This window comes from Trifolium pratense, linkage group LG2 (assembly GCF_020283565.1).
Source record: "Trifolium pratense cultivar HEN17-A07 linkage group LG2, ARS_RC_1.1, whole genome shotgun sequence".
Taxonomy (NCBI): domain Eukaryota; kingdom Viridiplantae; phylum Streptophyta; class Magnoliopsida; order Fabales; family Fabaceae; genus Trifolium; species Trifolium pratense.
In genome coordinates, this window is record NC_060060.1 from 56,250,035 (window position 1) to 56,271,022 (window position 20,988).

The 20,988-nt window shown below is 32.5% G+C and overlaps 2 protein-coding genes across 3 annotated transcripts; both read left to right on the top strand.

The window, feature by feature from the left end:
• Positions 1-2,867: 2,867 nt before the first annotated feature.
• LOC123904997 lies at positions 2,868-8,082 on the top strand. Its single transcript, XM_045954598.1, has 6 exons — positions 2,868-2,969; positions 6,003-6,224; positions 6,467-6,694; positions 6,799-6,884; positions 7,141-7,232; positions 7,796-8,082. The coding sequence occupies exons 1-6, from the start codon at positions 2,868-2,870 to the stop codon at positions 8,080-8,082; spliced, it is 1,017 nt and encodes a 338-aa protein (XP_045810554.1).
• Positions 8,083-9,326: 1,244 nt separating this feature from the next.
• Positions 9,327-16,313, top strand: LOC123908232. Of its 2 annotated transcripts, none has more exons than XM_045958804.1 (7): positions 9,327-10,635; positions 11,060-11,292; positions 12,083-12,767; positions 13,015-13,366; positions 13,941-14,017; positions 14,625-14,819; positions 15,443-16,313. In XM_045958804.1, exons 1-7 carry the CDS (start codon positions 10,444-10,446, stop codon positions 16,094-16,096), a joined length of 2,388 nt encoding a protein of 795 aa, XP_045814760.1. In that variant the 5' UTR covers positions 9,327-10,443; the 3' UTR covers positions 16,097-16,313. The 2 variants fall into 2 exon arrangements, with proteins under 2 accessions (XP_045814760.1, XP_045814759.1); XM_045958803.1 differs by having other exon boundaries at positions 9,912-10,635; positions 11,015-11,292.
• The last annotated feature ends 4,675 nt before the right edge of the window (positions 16,314-20,988 follow it).

Here is a 20,988-nt window from a genome sequence, read left to right on the forward strand (position 1 = left end):
AATATTCTAATGTGTTTGTCCCTATGTGTTGCTTTATCTGACCCTCTAGACAGGATACCTCAAGCTCTAGATGCATTATGTCATCACACTTTGGCCACACTAGTCACTGTCTAGACATCGCAGAAGAACAGAAAGTTAACAAATCTCTCCATGCTCTTGATACAAGTTGAAGAACTTCTGCTATCTTTTAGGCCATCTTTTCTTATGTTTGGCAAAGAGAAATCTCATGTCAAGGCATCTGTGTCATCAAATGATTATTTGAAAACCATGAATGTTTTCTATCAACGATTATATCATGCTAACTATCTGGGGACAAATACATGATCCTATGAAAGCGACCTCACACCTTAATTTTGTTCCAAACTAGCCAAAGGTCCAATTGTCTATAGGCCCAATAAAGTATTGAAATGCATTAACTCTAATAAATGTTACCAAAATATGACAAGTGACTATTCCTCAAGATATTTGTGACTCATTCGAGTCACATGGAGAACCCCATTAAAATAGTTATACACAGGTTCAACTATATATGCATGCATTCATACACTCACTCTCAAGGTACATATATTCTGACTCAATTTAGCATTTTCTCTCGCCTTAAGCAAATATTAACATGAACGTTGAAGTGCTATCATTTTTGCAGGTACATTTTCCCTTGGTACTTGAATCCCAAATCATCACCCAAGTACAAATATGACGCCTTAAATAACACAGAAAAATATTTTGATATGAGGTTAAGGTTGCAACGACATTATTTACGGCGAAAATTTGAATCGGTTCATTTCAAATTCTATATAAACAGAGAACTTATTACTTTGAAGGAAAAAGAGGTATATATACAAGAAACAACTCACAAGAATTGAGATTTAAGAAATCAAGTGTAGCTCTTAGAACTTACTATGTTTTAGAAAAGTTACACTTGAATCTGTGCTCTTAGAACTTATTTTTATTTTTATTACTAGTTTATAACTTAAAACTTATAACTTTTTCTTCCATTTTTCTCTTGTCATCTTACTTGAAAAATAAAATATTAATTAAAATTAGATTTTTTTTCATGTCATTTCATATTTTATATATAAGTTAGTTCAACCGTTAATTTTACTAACTATACGACCATAATAAGTTCATCTGCTATAAGTCAGCTTATCATTCATCCTCAATTTTTTGTCAAAGTCAAAACCGTTTGATCCGCAAAATATAAGTATAGGTCAAAATAGTACATGACAAAAAGAACACATGACAAAATTTAATGTACTGAACAAATTTTATTTTGTATGATATTTACTACACAAAAAATTATTTTAATATTTTACGTACGAAGGAAAAAAAATGTCTTGTGCTTTAGGATGCAGACAATAATTTACAATTTTTATCCAATCTTTGACTCTCAATTTGTCAAATTCCAAAAAATAATTTCAAAATCAAATATCCCTAGTAACTTTTCATAAACAAATTTGACATTTCTAAATTCATTGCATAATTAATATATCTATACTATTATAGTCTAAATATATTAATTATGTAATTAACCTAAAAATGTGAGATTTGCTTATAAAATACTCTCTCCATTCCAAAATATAATTAAAAATAGGTCAACAAGAGTTAATGTATTTGGTCTAAATTTTACACCAAATACATCAAGTTTTACGGACCATTTTAATTTATATTTTAGGACGGAGGAAATATCATCGAGCAAATTTAGTACAAATAAAATTGTCTTATCCGTCCATAAATCCTAGCTCAACTGGCAGAAATGTCAAAATTGCTAATGTCAGACGTCAAAACCGGAGTTCGAACCCCGATCACTCCACTTCATGTGTATTTGAGTTTTCAATGACTTTATTATTTCGTCTATAACAAAAAAAAAAAATTGTGTTATCCAATTTGTTATTTTTAGCAAATGAAACTCATTAAACATTAAAACCAAAATCTCATAAAGATGCAATAACAAACTACAGACATCACGCACCTCTGTCTCTCTCATTGTCATAATCAAAAACAAATAAAATTCCCAAAATCCGTTCCTTTTAATTCCCACAATAATAATTAATAAATAGAGTAACTTGTAAAAAAATAAAAAATAGAGTAACTGATTAAACTCTTTGTTTCCTCTATCTCTATCTTTCTCATCCTCTTAAAAAAATACATACATACAATAACAAAAAAGAGTTACAACACATTTTCTCTCCAAACCCTTTTTCTCTTTTCTTCATTTTTTTTTCTGGGTCTTCAAAAAATCTTCAACCTTTAATAATATATTCAAAACCCAGAAAGTAAAAAAAACACTTTCATTTTACTTTGTAAAAAAAAAGTGTCCTTTTTTAATATTATTTTTATTACCATTGACTCTAATTTTCTTTTTATTTTATTGTAATAAATTAATACTAAATTATTATCCCTTAATTTAAGAAAAAGTTAGAATTATCCCTATTTTTATTTATGGTGGTATAATTAAAAATCTTTTCCTAGATGGAAAGTGTCGATAAAATTTCTCAATTCAATCAACCTTAGTCAAATCAGTAAAAATATTATATTTTTTTTGTCTTTATTATTTAAAGGAAGATGAGGTAATGACTAAAAAAATTACATAAACACAAACACAAAAACAAACAAAATCCTTTATTATTATTATTGATTTTTCTTTCATATATATAAAAATCATAGCTTTTTCTCTTTTCTTCAACAATATGAGTGAGAGAGTAAAGAGCTAAATCTTCACATCCAAAAAAATAAGATTAAATTTCAATTGAAAAATAAAATTATTGAAACCCCATTTTCTCATTCATTTAGAATTTGGTTTCTTTGAAATTGTGGGGTTTTGGATAAATTTTCTCTCATTTTCTTGGGAAAATCTTTGATCTATAACAATGTCATCTTCATCTTGGAGTTGCTTTGGAAATTCTCCTTCTAATCTGCAACGTTTTCTTCAATGTGTCACTCCTGTTATTCCTTCACAAATTTTACCTCAGGTATTTTTATTTTTAATTATTTATTTTTCTATTTTATTTTTTCAGGTTTTATTTTATTTGTTGGATACATCAGTGTTGAATGTTCAAGGTGGCAATGTTTTCATTCTTCCCCTTTGTTTTGTCAATTCATGGAACTGTGTGTTTGTTTGTTTGATTGTGTTTGTTTATTTTATTTTATATATTATTTTATTTTTTATAGATAAAGGGGAAATTAAAAAAAAAAAAAAAGAGTAAAATTTTATATACATTACTTTGTTCTGGATTCGAATTTGGATAAAGATGTATCATTTAGAACAATATTGATATTTGTTGAATGAGTTGAATTTTAAGATGTTAGATCTCGGTGATATTACATTCGGTTTCATCTGGATTAGAGAAGCTCGTTTGAGCTCAATGTCTTGATTGTTGAGGTTTTTAATAAAAGGGGCATTTTTGTCCTTTGATAATAGTAATATTTTTTTTATTGAAAATAATGTTTTTTTATATATACTGTCAAAAAATAATAATTGTATTATTATTACTGCTGTCATTTTTTTTTTGACACATTTACTACTGTCGTTATCGTGATGCTCTAGATTCTTGTGGTTTTTAATCGTTTCTTAAAGTTGTGCCTGTTACAATTTTATATTAATGAACTAAAAAAAAAAAAATTAAACTTAATATACATTAGAGTTAATTTATAAAAAAAAAAATTTACGTTAGAGTTAATTTATTTTTAAGTTTATGTAAAATAATTTATGCAAATAAATAATTTTTTATATAGAATATATAAGTTTAACGAGATAGTTTATTATGAAGTAGTGTATTAATCTAGTGACAAAAACTCTTTTAAAATGATTCAGATATTTACTACTGCTCGTAATTCTTTTGTTTCAAATATTCAGATATTTACCGTGAATTTTGAATATAAAATGATTTTAAAAAAAATTCTTTTTGAGACAAAAAATAATTTAAAAGGTTGAAAAGTCATAGATTCAATAAAAAGTTGGTAAATTTTAAAGAATTTTATAAAATGGGATGTTAAGGTTTGAACAATGAAAAAAAGAAGAAGAAGAAAGGGAATCTATTTCAATTTAAATGGCATTTTTTTTTGTCTCAATTTTAAATGGTATATTAGAGTTTTTTTTTTTGTTGACAAAAATGGTATTTTTTTTAAACACAAAAATGGTATATTAGAGTTCTATTTTGGTATTTTTGACATGGTATATTTGAATTTTATTATTTATAATATTCCGTTCATTTTTATCCGATCATCTTTATTATCATTAAAAGTTAAAACAAAGAGTTTCCTAGTATTAGTTTTTTTTAATAACTATTTAATGAATAATAATTCATTATATCCTAAGCGGATAACAATAACATCATGACTATTTTTTTTAAGTAAAAAAAAAACATATAAAGATTATGTCATAGTTTATGAAGCACGAACATAAACATCGAAGACAACACAAATACCGATACCATTGATAATAATATAATTTAATGTAATTATATGTTTCAGCTTTGTATAATTAAACTTATGATTATTGTCTCTAATTTGTTAGTGTATTATATTATTATCATTATTATTCAGTAGCATAAGATTAGTTTTTTTTTTTTTTGGTTGTTGTTGGGTTACAAAGATTAGTTTGTGAATGAGACACTACCTTAACTTTTCCACCTTAATTTTATTTGATTAAACAAAGTTAAAATAATTTTTTAGAACCAACTTGTGTGCTTAAATTTGGAAACACGTACTACTATTCTTCTTTTGTGCAAATCTTCTAGAATAGGTTAATGAAACCTTTTTCATTTTAATACCATAATTTTTTTGATTTAGTCAAAGACATGGTTCCTTATAATAATGGGAAAGAAATCACAAAGTCTTCTTAATTTATTGCTTTGAAGAATATCCGTTGAGATTTTTTATTTTCTTTTGGCAAGAATCAATTTTCTTATCCTAGATTGATTTTATTTGGAAGTTTATGATATTTGTGACGTGATAGAAAACAAAGTACTGTACTATTCTTTATTTTGTCAAAAAAAAAAAGTACTATTGTTTTATTGCCCCATGTGTAGTGTGACAAGAAAATTGAACATATTCCATAAAATAAATTATTGGCCATATTAAATTATTTTAATTTTGAGGTAAAATTGATCATATTTGTTTAGTGGTCCTGTGAAAAATTATGTTCATAATTGCTATTATATGATTCAATTTTTTTTTGGTGTTAAACTTATTATTGATAGATATTTCCTCTAGGATTTCCTATTTTCTCGTTTTAAGTTTTTTTCGACAAAACATTTGTTTTAAGTTACACATTGCAATGTTATTATGTAGCTTAGACAATTAGTCTATGTTTTGGCCTATTCGAAAGAGGTGAATAAGGTTGACTCAGTTGGTAAGGAGTTGACTCATACCCTGCAAGGGTGTGAGTTCAACTCCCGTTGCTGCTAGTGTGAGGATCTATTTGGTGAGTGATATGTAAGTACTTCTATTAATGCTCGTCAAGTCTTGAAGTACCTTGGTGAGCCTTGCATCTCAAGTCCCATCTCACCTAAACTTTTCTCATTCAAAAAAGAAAGGAGCAAATGAACCCAACCCAATGTAGATTGGATGATCTCTTAGGACAAATTTCTCGTCCATTTAGGTTCTACACAACTCGAATGATTAGTCTCCACAGTTGTGTGAAAGGAGCAAATTAAGACGCAAGAAAACCTAGTATATGGAGAATGCTATTGCATACACTAGATGCTATAGCACCATTGTTCTGTTTTTAATGGATGAACCATTGTTAATTTCTTAGCTGTTTTTTATGGTGTTAATTTCTTAGTTGCTAATATAAGCATAGTGGTTAATTACTCAATTTGGCTGTTGCTCCTATTTTTAGTATACACAATGAGTCTATATTTTACTAATTGGTAGTTAAACCTTTGTTGTAGCAATGTGAAGTCAGGGGTGTGTTTCTTGCATATTATTTTGGTTTTGTCTTCAGATGAAGAATGTTGATGTTGATGTTGTTGTTAGTTTTGATAGAAAATTTGTTATTGCAGAGTTGTTTTAATGATCTAAATAGCAAATGGCAGCCGATTGGTAAGGACACAATTGAATGCTTCAGTCTGAAAGATCTCTGGGACCGTTTTTATGAATGGAGTGCATATGGTGCCGGTACATCCGTGGAAACGGAGAATGGTGAAACTGTGGTTCACTACTATGTTCCATATCTTTCTGCTATCCAAATCTACACCAATAAGTCTATCGCTGCTTCCCGGTATGTAGTAAACGGATTTGGATTGCATGCAGTTCTGCAGCCAGGGATACCTTGACCTGTAAAACCCTGACTGTAGGACTGCATGCAATCCAGATAGGTAGCTTACCATATTGTATGTTTATATCCAAAATGTGTTACAAAATTATGTAAGTCAAAGACGGCGTCTTTATACGACGATAGTTGCAATTTGATACACTCGTCAAAAACTTATCAGTCATGTATCCATTTTATAGGAACCGGAGAGAGGATAGTGACGGAGTTGAATGTGAAAGTGATTCGTGGAGCGACGATAGTGGAAGTGATAACTTGTGCCGATCTGTAAGTAATGATTCAAGCAAATCTTGGGATGCTATTTCTGAAGACTCAAGCTCTGAGCAAGAGGGCTCATGTCAAGCTAAGGATAAGCTTGGCCACCTTTACTTAAACTATACTGAGATGTCTTCGCCTTACCAAAGGGTTCCGCTTATGGAGAAGGTAGCCTATTTACCGTCGATATTGTCATGCAGTTTTTGTTTTTCGCCACCGCGTTTAATATTGCATTCACACTATACATAAAATTTGATTGTTTCTTGTTCCAGATACCAGAGTTAGCTGAAAGCTATCCAGAACTAATGACGTTGAAGAGTGTCGATCTTTCTCCTGCAAGTTGGATGGCTGTTTCGTGGTGAATATAATTTTATGTTCTTGCTCTTGTTACATTGAATATGTGCACTCTGTTAGTTACATGTGAACATGGTTTGTGTTTTCACGCGATTTGTGTTCGTGATTTTATTATTCACAAGATTAACTCTAAAGCAACATGATAAACTGGCTAATTTCTGCTTCATGCATGCTCTTTACCATACATTGTTATGATGGTTAATTTTAGTTGTTTTTTCATAGTTAGAAAGATGTTATGCTTATTCTTTGTTCATGAATAGGTACCCGATATATACCATCCCTAGTCGAAAAAATGACAAGGACATGGAAGCATGTTTCCTGACTTATCATACATTGTCTTCATCTTTCCAAGGTATTTTAAAGCAGTTCTATTCCAATCAAGATTATATTGTCATTGCTAGTTGTTTCCATGACTTAGGAGTTGGTATAATCACTCATAGTATATGGTCACAACATCTCTCACATGTTTCTTTGTATCACATTTGTTTGAGGTTTACAAGTGTTCAAAAACAAATGTGTGTAGTTTGCACTCTTCATGATTTTTTATGACGTATATTTTAAGTTTTAATTTGGTCCTATACGTTTAAAAAGTTTTGTCAGCATAAGTTAGTCCTTTCCGTCAAATTTTTAGTTAATTCTGTCTAAAACTTCCACGTGGCACCCCTCAAAGTTATCCATGTGTGTGCCTCTATTAGCCACGTGGACGTTTTAAACGAAAATTTTACTAGAAGGACTAACTTATTGTAACGCAAGAGACCAACTTGAAACTTTTTAAACGTAAACCTAAAAAAACTTAAGGGACCAAATATACAATTTAGTCGATAAAAATATATACTCCAAGTTGTTCGATACGGTTTTTCTCGCATTTTTTAATTTTATTTGAAGCTACATGCTAGTTGTTGTGTATGTATGCAGATTCTGCAATGGAGCATGATGGAATGGACATAGACAAAGATGTTTCTTGTTCCAATGGTTGGGAAAATATTGTAGGAGAGGATTGCAAGGAAAAGAAAAGTGGCTCTATTTCTCTACCTCCATTTGGGCTAGCCACTTACAAAATGCAGACTGATATTTGGCTAAACACTGATCCAGAAGATTACGAAAGGATATCGTATCTGTGTAGTGCCGCAGATTCATGGCTGAAACAACTCAATATCGATCACCATGACTTCAACTTCTTCACATCAAACTCTACTTTGTAAATTGGTTTCTATCAATCCTTACCTAATTTTCCTTTGATTTAACTTTAAAACTAGGATGCCGGCGGCACAAAGAAAGTAGTCCCCCATTGGTGAAATTCTGAAAACATTCAGAACATATGGAGTTATATGTGTCAAAAGGGTGCATAACTTTTAACCTATGTAAAGTTTTGCTAATTGGGGTTGATTTTTTTTACCTACCATTTGACTTTTTGTTTTTAATATATCCTAGAAACAAGATCATAGCTTGTTACAATACAAGTAGCTGAACTATATGGATCTATATGTTATGTACTATAGTCCTCTTTTTAATATATGGGCTTAGATTACTTTTGTATATCATTCTCTTTTTTATATGAGTTTTTAGTTGTTTTTATAAGCTAAGATAAATATCTCAGAATGTTGATGATATTTGCAAGGAAAATGCAATTAAGCTTTGGAGAACAAGATCTTCATACCATTTTTCTTTGACCAATTTTCCCCATTCTCAAACCAACAATCACATGTTTTGGCAAAAGCAAAGCACTTGTTTTGGATATTATGTCGGGGTTATTTACCAACACGTATTCGACTTTGTAAACAATTTGTGCAATGTCAATCATCGCGTTCATTTTCCTCAGGAGTATGAAGATGATTGGCATGTTCTTTTTGAGTGTGTGGAGAGTAAAGAATGCTAGATAGAAGCTGGTCTTGGTATTAAAGTTATTCCAAGAATGCAGAATTTTCACAATTCAATCGATGGCTAAAGTGCAATGTTGACGCCGGGTTGCATGGAGCTTTAGGACCTACGAACTTGGGGTGGTATGTGTGTGATTGCCAGGGCAGGTTTGTTCTTGCAGGTACCAAGTATGAGAGATTATCAATAATTGAAGGTGAAGTTATGACCTTACTAGACACCATTGGTGAAGTTGTAAACAGAGGGCTAAACAATGTCATAGAGAGTGATTCCAAAATTGTTATTGATGCTGTTCAAGCTAGTCATGTTTGGTGTCGCAAAATTTATAACATTACACTGACAACCAATAAGAATACTTCAATCTTTCATGTCATATTAAGAAAGTGAGATTAAGTGGAATGACATGGTAGAAAACATGGTTATTATTGATCGATAGTGTAAAATTATTTTACGTTGTTCGTACAATTTATTATTTTTTTTTCAAAATTGAATTGAAAGCCCAATCTTTAATAAAAACATTTGAATTATGAAGCTTTATGTTAGTTTTTTGAGTGATTTGAAGCTTTATGTTAGTGGAGTGATGGTACATATTTTCACCAACTTTTTTCTCTCCACTCCCATACCTCAAAACCCTCCAGGTTTTCTTAAAAAATTATTGTTTCTAGACAAATCACAATCAAAGCATAAATGGACTTCATAGACATTACATTAAATTGAATGTAAAGGTAATGTGACCTTAAAACCTTCCTCATTTGATTTCTTAAGCTTTTCTTTTCATTTTACGACAAAAAATAAATAAAATTGTATGGGTTATGCTCACACTCTAAAGTGTGAACCATGCTCGAACTTTAGGATGCTGAACCATACTGATAAGGAATTGGCCAACATAACTTCAATTGTACCGTGTTTAATTTTAAAACAGTTTTTGATATTGGACAAACCGAGGCCAAAAGACAGAACAAAAACTGAAATTCTTATACTCACTAAACCACATGATAACTTTTTATCTTCTCTACCTAAGTTGTCTAAAATATTAAAATAACATTTATCCAAATATCGTGCAACACAAAATTTATTCTAATATTCTAATACTAGCCATGCTGTTAGCATGTTTTTGACAAATACTAACAAATTTTCTAACATTCTTTTTTTCCTCAACACATTTTCTTATGTTGAATAATATACATTCTTCATTCAAAATCTTTAGTGGTACCCACATAACTAATCTTCCATTTCCATAAAGTTTCCATTCATTATCAAACCGCTAAATCTTCCTCTCCCACTCATTACAATATTGCAACATTTCATGCAAACATAAAATCCTCAAAATTCATCATTCACATATAACACCCAATCACATCAACTAATGTCCCTATCATCATCCCAAACAAACACAAACCCCTCTTTCTCTCCCTCTCTTTCCTTCTAACAAAGATTCAATTTCAACTTCACAAACAAACAAAAAAGAGTTTTTTTTTTTCTTTTTTTTTTTTTTTGCCAATAGGAGAAAAAAAAAAGTGATTTTTCACTATTCTTTTAGCATCTAATTCTGATTCCTTCATAATCTTTCTTCAATTGGGTATCTTAAAAATCGACTCTTTCTTCGATTCTTTCTTCTGGGTAGGTCTAACATTGCTTCTTCTCAATTGGGTATTTTCAAAATTCAATAATTGAAAAAGGTGTATGAAATGGTTATTGTTTCTTTGTTGATCTTCTTTGGTTTTCTTCTTGGTGTGATTGTTGTTATTGCTGCCGAATTTCTTGGTTTCTTGTGGATCCTTAAACGACTTCGTAGCAAGATTGACAGTGATAAAGCCAAAATTTCATCTATAACCCAACTTGATTCTCAATTTGATTCTCAACATTCTTTCAAAAAAGAGGTAACTTTTACTCTTCCACAAAATACCTATTTTTAAATTTTTGTTTTGTTCATTTTTTTTTTTGTTGTGAAACCCTCATTTTGTAGTAGAGATCACTAAGACAACATAAGGGCCTGTTTGGATTGACTTATTTGAGCTTATCTTAGTTGCATAAGTTTTGTGATACTGTTTGGAAGAATTTATGAAAACAGTTTATGACAATTTTCATAATAGCTTATGTAAGCTTATATATAAAGGCTTATCATGATAAGCGCGCTTATGCTATAAGCTGCAACTACAAATAAGCTGTTAATCCAAACAGGCCCTTCATAAATAAATATATTTATAAAAAAAATTATTTTAATTTTTTTTACTATTTGTTTATTTTTGTGTGTTTCAGATTGTTCATGTCATTGATTTTGGATTTGGATTTGGCTTTCTTCAGGGTGTGGTTTGGGTATTAGAACCAGAAAAGGTTTCAAAGTATTTTGTGGAAAGATCATCAAGAGAGGTGAAAAAGAAAAAAGAACTTTTTGAGGTTTCTCCTGTTAGGAAGTATGGTCAAATCAAAGGTCAGTCACTTGATCTTACCGAGCCTGATGGCTTGCATACAACCATTCAACTCAAGGGATGCATTGTCGAAGCTGTTTCTGCTACAACCCTTCCTACAAAGAAATGGTAATGTGTGGTGTTTGTTTCCATTTGCATTATGTTATGTGACTTTAATTCGTGTTTTGTGAAATTCATTGTATTCTTAACGTTGATTTATTGACTTCAATTTGTGATTCTTTAGGATTGGTTTCTTTTGTTTCTTTAGGGGAAGTGCTAGAATGTTTTAGTTATTTGGTCGAGTTTCATACATGTGAGCTAGGGCCCGTTTGAATTGGCTTAGTTTTGAGTTTATGCGAAACAACTTATACAAATAAATAAGTTTTTCAAGGTAGTTTATGAAAAAAGAGCTTATAAAGATACAATTTTTGTTAGTGAAAACTTATGAATTAACATAAAAGTTTATTTATTTGCATAAGCTATTTTCATAAGCTCAAAAATAAGTCAAATCCAAATGGCCCCCTAATGTATAGTTTATCTTGATAATTATAAAGTTTATGTCAATACAAAGGTATAATACAATTTGTTGACAACCCTGATTGTAAAATTGAGTATGCTAGACTAGCAATTCCTTTTTTCTATATCAACTCATTTTGATCATTTTGATGGTGTACATGTTGCAATGCACATCATTTTGATTCACAGCCTAACGAAATGTTGAACATGGGTTTATTTTGAACTTTCCCGGATTTTAGATTTAGAATGGATAGATCTCATTTCCTTTATGCGCTGCATGCATCCTAGTGAGTATTGTAACTTCCTATGGCTTGGATTATACGTGTCATATTTTGAATGATTATGGATAGATATATTTTATAGGTACTGTAAGTTCTTATTTGATTGGTAATGAATTTTACAGGGCAAAAAAGTTTCCGATCAGATTGGAAAACAAGACCAATGTGATATACCATGGAAGCAAAACTCTTTATATTTACCTTGAGACTTCAACCGAGAAAGAGGCCTGGTGTAAGGCCCTTCGTATGGCCTCATGTGATGAAAGAGAAAAACTTCAATGGTTTTCACATTTGCAAGATGAGTTTCATAGCTATCTGACATCGTTAAATACTGAATATCATTCTTTTATGAAACCTTCAGTAGTAGGAGCATGTGTTGAGGCAATAGAAAGGGCTACTAAGACAGATGGCTCTTCCTCAAAGGTCCGTCAATTTTTGAGAAAAATCACGAGAAGAAGTTCCCGTGTTGGTTTGGATAACAAATCAAGTTTTTCTTCAATATCAAGCCGTGAAGAAAAAAAGAAAACTGAGAAGCTTCGTGCTTGTCAAGATGCAGTTTTAGCCACTGGCTTAATGAAAAATGCTACATCAACAAATCATCCAAAAAGTTACATGTCAGATGATGCTGCATCAGTATCATCAAGTTTGTCTCATTCAGGAAGCCAAAGTCATTTTTCTGTCTGTTCTGACACCGATGAAAAGTCCGGCATTGATGAGGGGACATTATGTTGGAATTTGTTGATTTCCCGACTCTTTTTTGATATCAAAGGCAATGAGCAAGTGAAGAAATCTGTGCAAGAAAGAATTCAGGTTTTTAGATTTTCCCATATGAATTTATGCCGTTAATTTTGAGTCTTTTTAATCATCTTTACATTAGAAGATGAAAATTATTTTGGTTGACAATCAATCTCCTGATTCTTGTAAAATTGATATTAATACTAATTCATGCATTTGAAGAACCCTAGATAAAAAATATTATATCCTTTTATTTACAGAGAAAGCATATTGAAAAATTCATTTTGTTATGGTAAGTGATGGTCTTCTTTATATTTTACAGAGGACGTTATCCAACATGAGAACTCCCGCTTATGTCGGTGAAGTCGTCTGTACAGACATCAACATGGGGAACGTTCCACCCTGTATCATTGGAATGAGGGTTCTTCCAATGGAGATGAGCGAGGTATGCGCCTTAGAGGTTGACATCGAATATTCTGGAAGTGCAATATTAGAGATTGAAACAAGGCTAGAAGTTCGTGAACTCGAGAAAGAAAGGTCAAATCCCGATTCAAATAATGTTGGGTCTGTCCCATCAGATATTCTTCAAGATTTTGAAGATTTTGATAAGCAATTCGGTCTTGAAGAAGGAACGAATGATTTGCAAGAGAATAAAGATGGTGACTGGAACACTGGTTAGTAGTACTTATCATATTTCTCTATTTATATACTTTGTACTGGAATTTTCTCCAGCTTATCATACTAGAGTTGATGAAAATCATAGTGTTGGTTCTGTTCATGGTATAAAACCATTTACGAGCCTTCATCTAAAAACCTCAAGCTTTTAGAATGGTGTATCTTTCACAATGTATTAGAGCCTCTATGACCAAAAGGTGAAGAGTTTCATTTTCTTTCTCAAAGTGCTCTTGCATGTAAAGCATATTTGTGTAATAAAACCATTCACACGTCTTGGTTTTTAAAAGAGACGGTGAAAGTTTCAGACATGCTGTAACCTTGGAGATATCTTATTAGCTTTTAGTTTTTTGTACATTTATAACATTGGAAATGAAATCTTGTGATTTTCATCAGTTTTTTGTTGTCTTGTTTCCTAGAGGATAATTTATCAATTTTTTCTAGTTCTGCATTTCTCTTATAGATAATAAATTTTCCAAAAAGGTTTCTCGTGTGACAAGTGGTCCTTGTATCGTATCTCGATATAAGTGTTATTGTAAAGCATTCAGATCGATGATGTCAATTTTCCCTTTGCAGATGTGTCAAAGAAGTCAAGGAGCAATGGATCAAGATGGAAATCTATGTTAAATTCTGTTGCCAAGCATGTTTCACAGGTATCGTCTCTTTATTATTCCTCCTCTTTTTCCATTGCTTGCCTTTTCCCCACTGCATTTTTTTTCCCGCCATTTCATTTTTTCATCCATCGTCTCTTTATTAACCCTAAGAATCAGCTATATAACTATGTAGTATGGTTTGTAAAAGTATGAACTCTAAATCACTTCATAGTAGAGGCTCGCTTATCATGTCAAGAACCAACTCCCAAGAAAAACATGAATTTTTAGGTGAAATCATTTGAATGGTTTTTGTTATTTTCATCTTTAAGAACAAGCTATTCAAAGGTGCATAGTGCAAATCTTGCTTGTGTGCACTTTCATGTGGATAGATGTACAAGGACACGATACTGACATCGACATGCAGCACTCTGATAATAATTTAAGAAAATAGAAGTGTTGAATGTAACTACATATGTGTCAGTGTCGTGTCAGTGCTAAACACCAATACGTGTCAGATACCTGACACACGCTCATTCTAAAGTGTCGGTGCTAGTCAATCTATATTTGATAATGAACAAATGTTTTACTATTTTTATGTAAGTATGCAGTTATAAATAGCTAATGCTGTGTTGTTCTCAAATTAATGGATTTTGTTTATCATCAAAAGGTTCCTATCTCTTTGGCAGTAAGGGTAGCATCCCTCAGAGGGACACTGCGTTTTCTAATAAAGCCACCACCCTCGGATCAATTGTGGTATGGTTTCACATTTATGCCTGATGTAGACTTCAACTTGGAATCATCTGTTGGAGAACATAAGATAACTAATACACACGTTGCTTTGTTCCTGATCAACCGACTCAAGGTACAATAGTTCCTCTTCATTAAGTTAGGAAAGGATGTTTGCAAAGTATTACTTTTTCTTGTTCAACTGCCCTTGTTTATTTAGAAAAAAATCTTACCATATAAGTTCATATGTATAAACTATTTGTGTAACAAAAGATAAAATAAAGTCTTATCATATAAGCTACAAGTTGTTTTTATTAGCTACTATTACAATGCTAGGTAGCTTATGGAAATAAGCTGTGAAAACAGCATATCAACATGTCATAAGTTGTTTCTATAAGTTTTACCAAACAGTCTCACAAATATTTATGCGGTAGATAAGCTCAAATATGTCAATCCAAATAGGCCCCAAGTAATCCGACACCGACACGACACCAACACTTATGATTACACTTAATTATGTCTTTTTCTCAAATTATTATTGGTGTCGGCGTGTCCGTGTCGTGTGAGGTGTCCGTGCTTCATAGACCACCAGTATCAATAATCAATAATTATGCACAAAGGAGAATTTCCTCCACAAATGACATTAGGAATAAAATTTTCAGGAAATTTGATTTCATCAGGCCTTCATTTTTACATATCTTTTAGAAAAGAATTCATTATATCTCACTTCCTAACTTAATTATTATTTCTCTCATGCAGGCAGCGATTCGGGACACTTTAGTGTTCCCAAATAGTGAAAGCATAGGCATTCGATGGATGCTAGCAGAAAAGGATGATTGGGTTCCTCGGAATGTTGCTCCGTTCATATGGATCAGCCAAGATTCTGGGAATGAAACATCATATCCAATTGATGCCAATAATCAAACTTCCGGTGGATCGAAAGCTAGTGCAAGGATCGAAAGTGATGGTCCAGAACTGAAACGACAAAAATCAAAGTATAGCGAATCAAGACAAGACCCAGCTAGGAAATCAGATTCTCTGACACTTTCGTCAATATCCTCTTTTTCAGCAGCATTAAGGAATAGTAAAAGTTTGGAAGAACTGTCAAAACCTTTATTAGAAAGTGGCCAACAACAAGAAACTAGTGATTCGAAAGAAAATAGTATGCCTTCAATAGAAAGTGACCATGAAGCTAGTGTAGAGAAGATGGAGGATGTTTCTGTTTGCAGTTCTCCTTCGAATAGTGTGGCGATTATGGATAGGTCAATCAGTCCGGTTCAACGGGATGATTCAAAACCACCGAAGAAAATTGGAAAAAGGGAAAGGATGCTTGATTTGCGAAAGAAAATGAGCGAGAAATTTGAAGAAAAGAAACGGCACATTGTTGAAAAAATGCGAGCGTCCGAGAAATAAAAAAGCAAAGTAAATGTCGGAATGATTAAAGTATTTGTTACTTACTGACTTCTTATCATGTCAGAGATTAGTCTTATTCACAAATAAGATATTAGTATCAAATATTGTTTCATTGATGAGTTGTATATTTTATAGGGGGGGTTAGAAGATCAATTAAAATTACATACATACAGTTACAAAAGAAATACTTTTATTGCACTCCACTGGAGTTCCAAAATTCTTTGACTTGGTTCTCTTGTAAATTTATTTGCAATAGCTATAGGATAGAAGATTCATTTCATTGTTTGGATACCAAATAACTTTTGACAGAGAAATGATTTACAAAGCCATATATATATATTGATCTTGTTTGAGGAGTATTTTCATTTTCATTATTGGACACTTGAATTTGTTGTTTCCATTCATCGAATAGTTTGAAATATGGAGTATTCCACTTCTACTTAGATTATGTATTTTCTCTTCTTTTAGGGTGAGAGGGTGATGCCTCAGACTAAGACATGGAAGACCTCAGGGCTCAATAATTATAATGTTGAATTGTAATATTTCACATGAAAACACTAGTTTTTCCATCTATTGACTCTTGAATCGACGAATAAGCTCAGGTTGTGATTGAAAACGACGTCAAGCTCAGGTTTGTAATATGCATTTATTCAAATCGCAGAAGAATTACGATTTGCATTCTCTATTTGTTCTCTAAAAAATCCCAAGCGTTGTTCTTTGCTCTCTTCACCCTAGCTTCATTCTTCGTTCTCTTTTCCCTTGTCGCTATGCAATCAGGTATTTTGGGTCGATTTTGATTTTTGGTCTTGTTCCTTGTACTTTCGATTCATTGGTTAATATTTTGTATGTTCGATTCACATTTTCCTCCTATAATTTTTGTTGGCTGATCTTCACCTTGTGTGCGATTTATGTTTCTATATTGGGATTTTTTTTCCATGTTGCTTGTAATTTAAATTGTTTTTGTTCATGTGTGACCCTGGTATTTTTTTATTTTGTTTACAATGAACAGATAATCGAACTCATGACCTCTAACATACTACTCAAACCCTTTTACCACTAGACCAAACTTAGTGGCTTTGGTATATTTTCTATTTGATCCTGATTTGTGCAAAAGCTATTTGATAAAATACATTCTTTTGCATATTAGTATTTGATAATATTATTATTTGGTTTTTGATTTTGCTTATGGTAGAAATGGACCAGTTTTGAGAAAGATGAGAAAGCAAATATTGTAAGTATGACACCAGATTATTTGTGATGGTCTAAGTTTATAGGAAAGTAGCTTATTGGGATAGGCACTTTGTAAAAATAATACATCTCTTTGAGAAAAACACAAGAGAAGGAAGGTTGAATTGTGTTTTCTTTTTCTAAAATCTTTTTGCTAAAGTAAATCAGTTGGTAACCAAGATAAAGTAAATAGAAATATAAAGACAAAGACAAGAAAACACACAGATATATATTGGTTCACCGGTTAATTAGGGTTACGTCCAATCCCCTCACAGATAAGGTTTAACACTATAATTACCAAGATTACAATGGCTTAGATATCAAGTCCAAAACTCCCTGCTCAGACACCTAGTCCAAGAGTAAGCTCGTTCAACAATTTATTGTTGTTGTACTTTAATTGTAAAAAGTAAGGCAACTAGAAGTCTCTTGGACTTGTCTAAGCCAGGTGAATAAGAATATGTAGAAAACCCTTAGGGTACGTGGCAATAAAACTCATATCCGTGGATACCCGCTCAAACCCTACCTGTTTTGAGAGGAAAAACTCGAGTTGACTGGGTTTAGGTTTGGGTTCGGGTTTTCCCCGATTTCAAAAGATGGGGTTGAGGCGGGTAGTGGCGACATTGATACCCCTAGCTTATACTAAAATTAGATTTTACCTCTTTTAAATTAGTAACTCTTGAATAATCTCTTAAATTAGATTCATATGTTTATTTTTTATTTTTAATTTGAGTATTAAACAAACCATTTTCTCTATTTCTTTTCTTTATTTTATAAAATATTGTTGAAACAAAATAATTTTGGACATTTAACTTCTTTTTTAATTAAAAAAATATTAAAATACAATCTAAATTCATGTGGAAAGAGGCGTAATGGGGATATTCGAATCCGTCGGGATACCCGATCCCCGTTGGGTATGGGTTTGAGGTTATAAATTTTATCCATGTTCGGAATTGGGACGGGTTTGGATTTGGGGAGGGCAAAATTCGTCCCCGCCCGTTGTCATGCATGTATGTTTGGTAGTAAGAAGAAAGTGTGAAGAGAGAAATAGATGAGAAAGAGTATGAGAAAAAAGAAATAAAAGAGAAATAGAGTAGCTTTGTGACATTGTTTGGTAGAAGAGAGAAAATAGAGAAATAGGGGAGAGAGAAGTGTGTTTGATGGTGGAAAAGACAAAAATATCTTTATGCTAAAGTGAGTTGTGCTAGAAACAAAAGGGGTAAGATTGAAAATATGTTAAGTGGTATATCTCTTCTCTCTTTCTCCTCACTTAAGAGAAGAAATAAAAAGTTAATGAGACCCACACTTTTTAATTCTCTCTGCTCAATTTCTTTGCAAATCAATCATGAGAAAATAGTTATCTCTCTTCTAACTCTCTCTTCTCTAACTCTCTCAAACCAAATACATCATCAGAGAAAACAAAAGTACTGTATTATTGCAAGATAAAGAGTTATATATGGTGCTTTTACAAGTGTGGAAGTCCCCCTTTAGAATATGATTTCGATTTCGTTCATTATTTATAGTGTATGAGTCTTCAATGATAAAATAAATCAAGTGACTTTTTCAATTTGTTGGTGTTTTGATTGGCTACATTTTTGCAAAAGCCAACCAGCCAGATGCTGGACTGAGGTGCTGTAGCATTATAGTACAGCATCCTGATACTCTGTTTTTCGTGCAGAATTTTTATTTCAAATCTGAGTCAAGATTTGCTTCAATTATATATTCAGGCACGTGCGTCTGGGCAAAACGAGCCTTGCTCAGCAAGTTTTATTGAAGTCGGTTGAAGGAATGTTATTTAAAACAAAAATATAATTATATTATATTTTTGGCGTTTTTTTTTGTTTGGTACAACATGAATTATATTTCTGGAAATAATTTAGGGTTGGCCACAATTTTTACAGCTGTGTTTGTCTAAAGACCTAGCTTGCACATCAAGACAATTGAAGACTATAAATATGTGAAGCCTCAAGCCTTTACAACTCATGTATTCTAAACCGTGTTCTTTACAAAGTGTGAGTTTTTAGGGTTTAGAGTTTGTGTCTTTTGTCAGCCTTTCTTGTGTCACTTTGATGCAAGTTTAGGACTGTGTTTTGGTTGTTAATTGTAAGCTACTCCTAAGCTTTGAAGCACGGAGTTAGCGTGTGTGATTCACTCAAAAGCTTTTAAGCAAGAGTGTGTTCTAGTTTCTAGGAGAGTGTCTCCATCCTGATTATTATTATTGACAGCAACATGGTACGTGTTGTTAGAGGGAATTTGGGACGGGGTCTCATTATCTAAGAGGTTCTTAGGTAGGATTGCACGGGTAGTGTCTAGGTGATAAGTCAAGTACCGGGTGTTGGTCGAGGGCTTTGAACTAGAGCTATTATAGTGGATTCATTCCTGGATTGGTATCCCCCAGAGTAGGTGACGTTGCACTGAACTGGGTTAACAATTATCTGCGTTATTTATTGTTCTGCAATTTATTTATTTATTTACTGTGTTCTGCGACTGTCTTGCTGCAACATATGCTATAGCATCCTGTGCAGCATTGTGTTCACTGCGTGCCAGATTTCAATTGGCATCAGAGCAGGCACCCTTTCTGGTTATAGGGTGAGCTCCAGGGAGAATGTCTGGCAACATGGACAAAGAAGGAGGGCTTGTAAGCAGACCACCGCTTCTAGTTGGTGTCTCCAACTATGATTATTGGAAATCACGCATGATTGCTTTCCTAAAATCTATGGATAGCAAAACTTGGAAAGCTGTTCTGAAAGGATGGGACCCCCCTGTGGTCATGGACAAGGATGGAAAGCCAACACTTGAACTAAAAGCTGAGGAGGACTGGTCTAAAGAAGAAGATGAGCTTGCTTTGGGAAACTCAAAAGCATTATATGCATTATACAATGGGGTAGACAAACACATTTTCAAACTGATCAAAAAATGTGTCTCAGCCAAGGAAGCATGGAAGATTCTTGAAACTGTTCATGAAGGTACTCCTCAGGTAAAAATGTCCAAATTACAGATCCTTACTACTCAGTTTGAAAATTTACGTATGAAGGATGAGGAAACAATTCAAGATTTTCATATGACTATTCTAGATTATGATAATCAATTTGATGCTTTGGGGGAGAAAATTCCCGAAGAAAAGTTAGTAAGAAAATTGCTCAGATCTCTTCCAAAGAAATTTGATATGAAAGTCACAGCTATGGAAGAAGCCAAAAACATATCTCAGATGAAGCTGGATGAACTGGTTGGATCACTCCAAACTTATGAAAGTGTTGTAAATGGAAGAAGTGAAAAGAAAAATAAGAGCATTGCTTTTTCATCCAAAAATGATGAAGAAGATCTAGAAGAGGATGAAGAATCTAATGAAAGTATCTCTGAAGCTATGGAGTTGCTGGGAAAACAGTTCAACAAAGTTCTAAAACAAATGGACAAAAGACCCAGACCAAATTCTAAGAATGATGCTCCAGGCACTATGCGCAGCATTGTGAATCAAGGAAAACCTAAGAGTGATGAAAGGTCAAGCTTAAACAAGAATATTCAATGTCACGAATGCGAGGGATATGGTCACATCAGACCTGAATGTCCAACATATCAGAAAAGAACGAAGAAAGGACTAACTGTCAGTTGGTCTGATGATGATGACTCAGAAGATGATACAGCATCTGTGACTGCCAAACATATCTCAG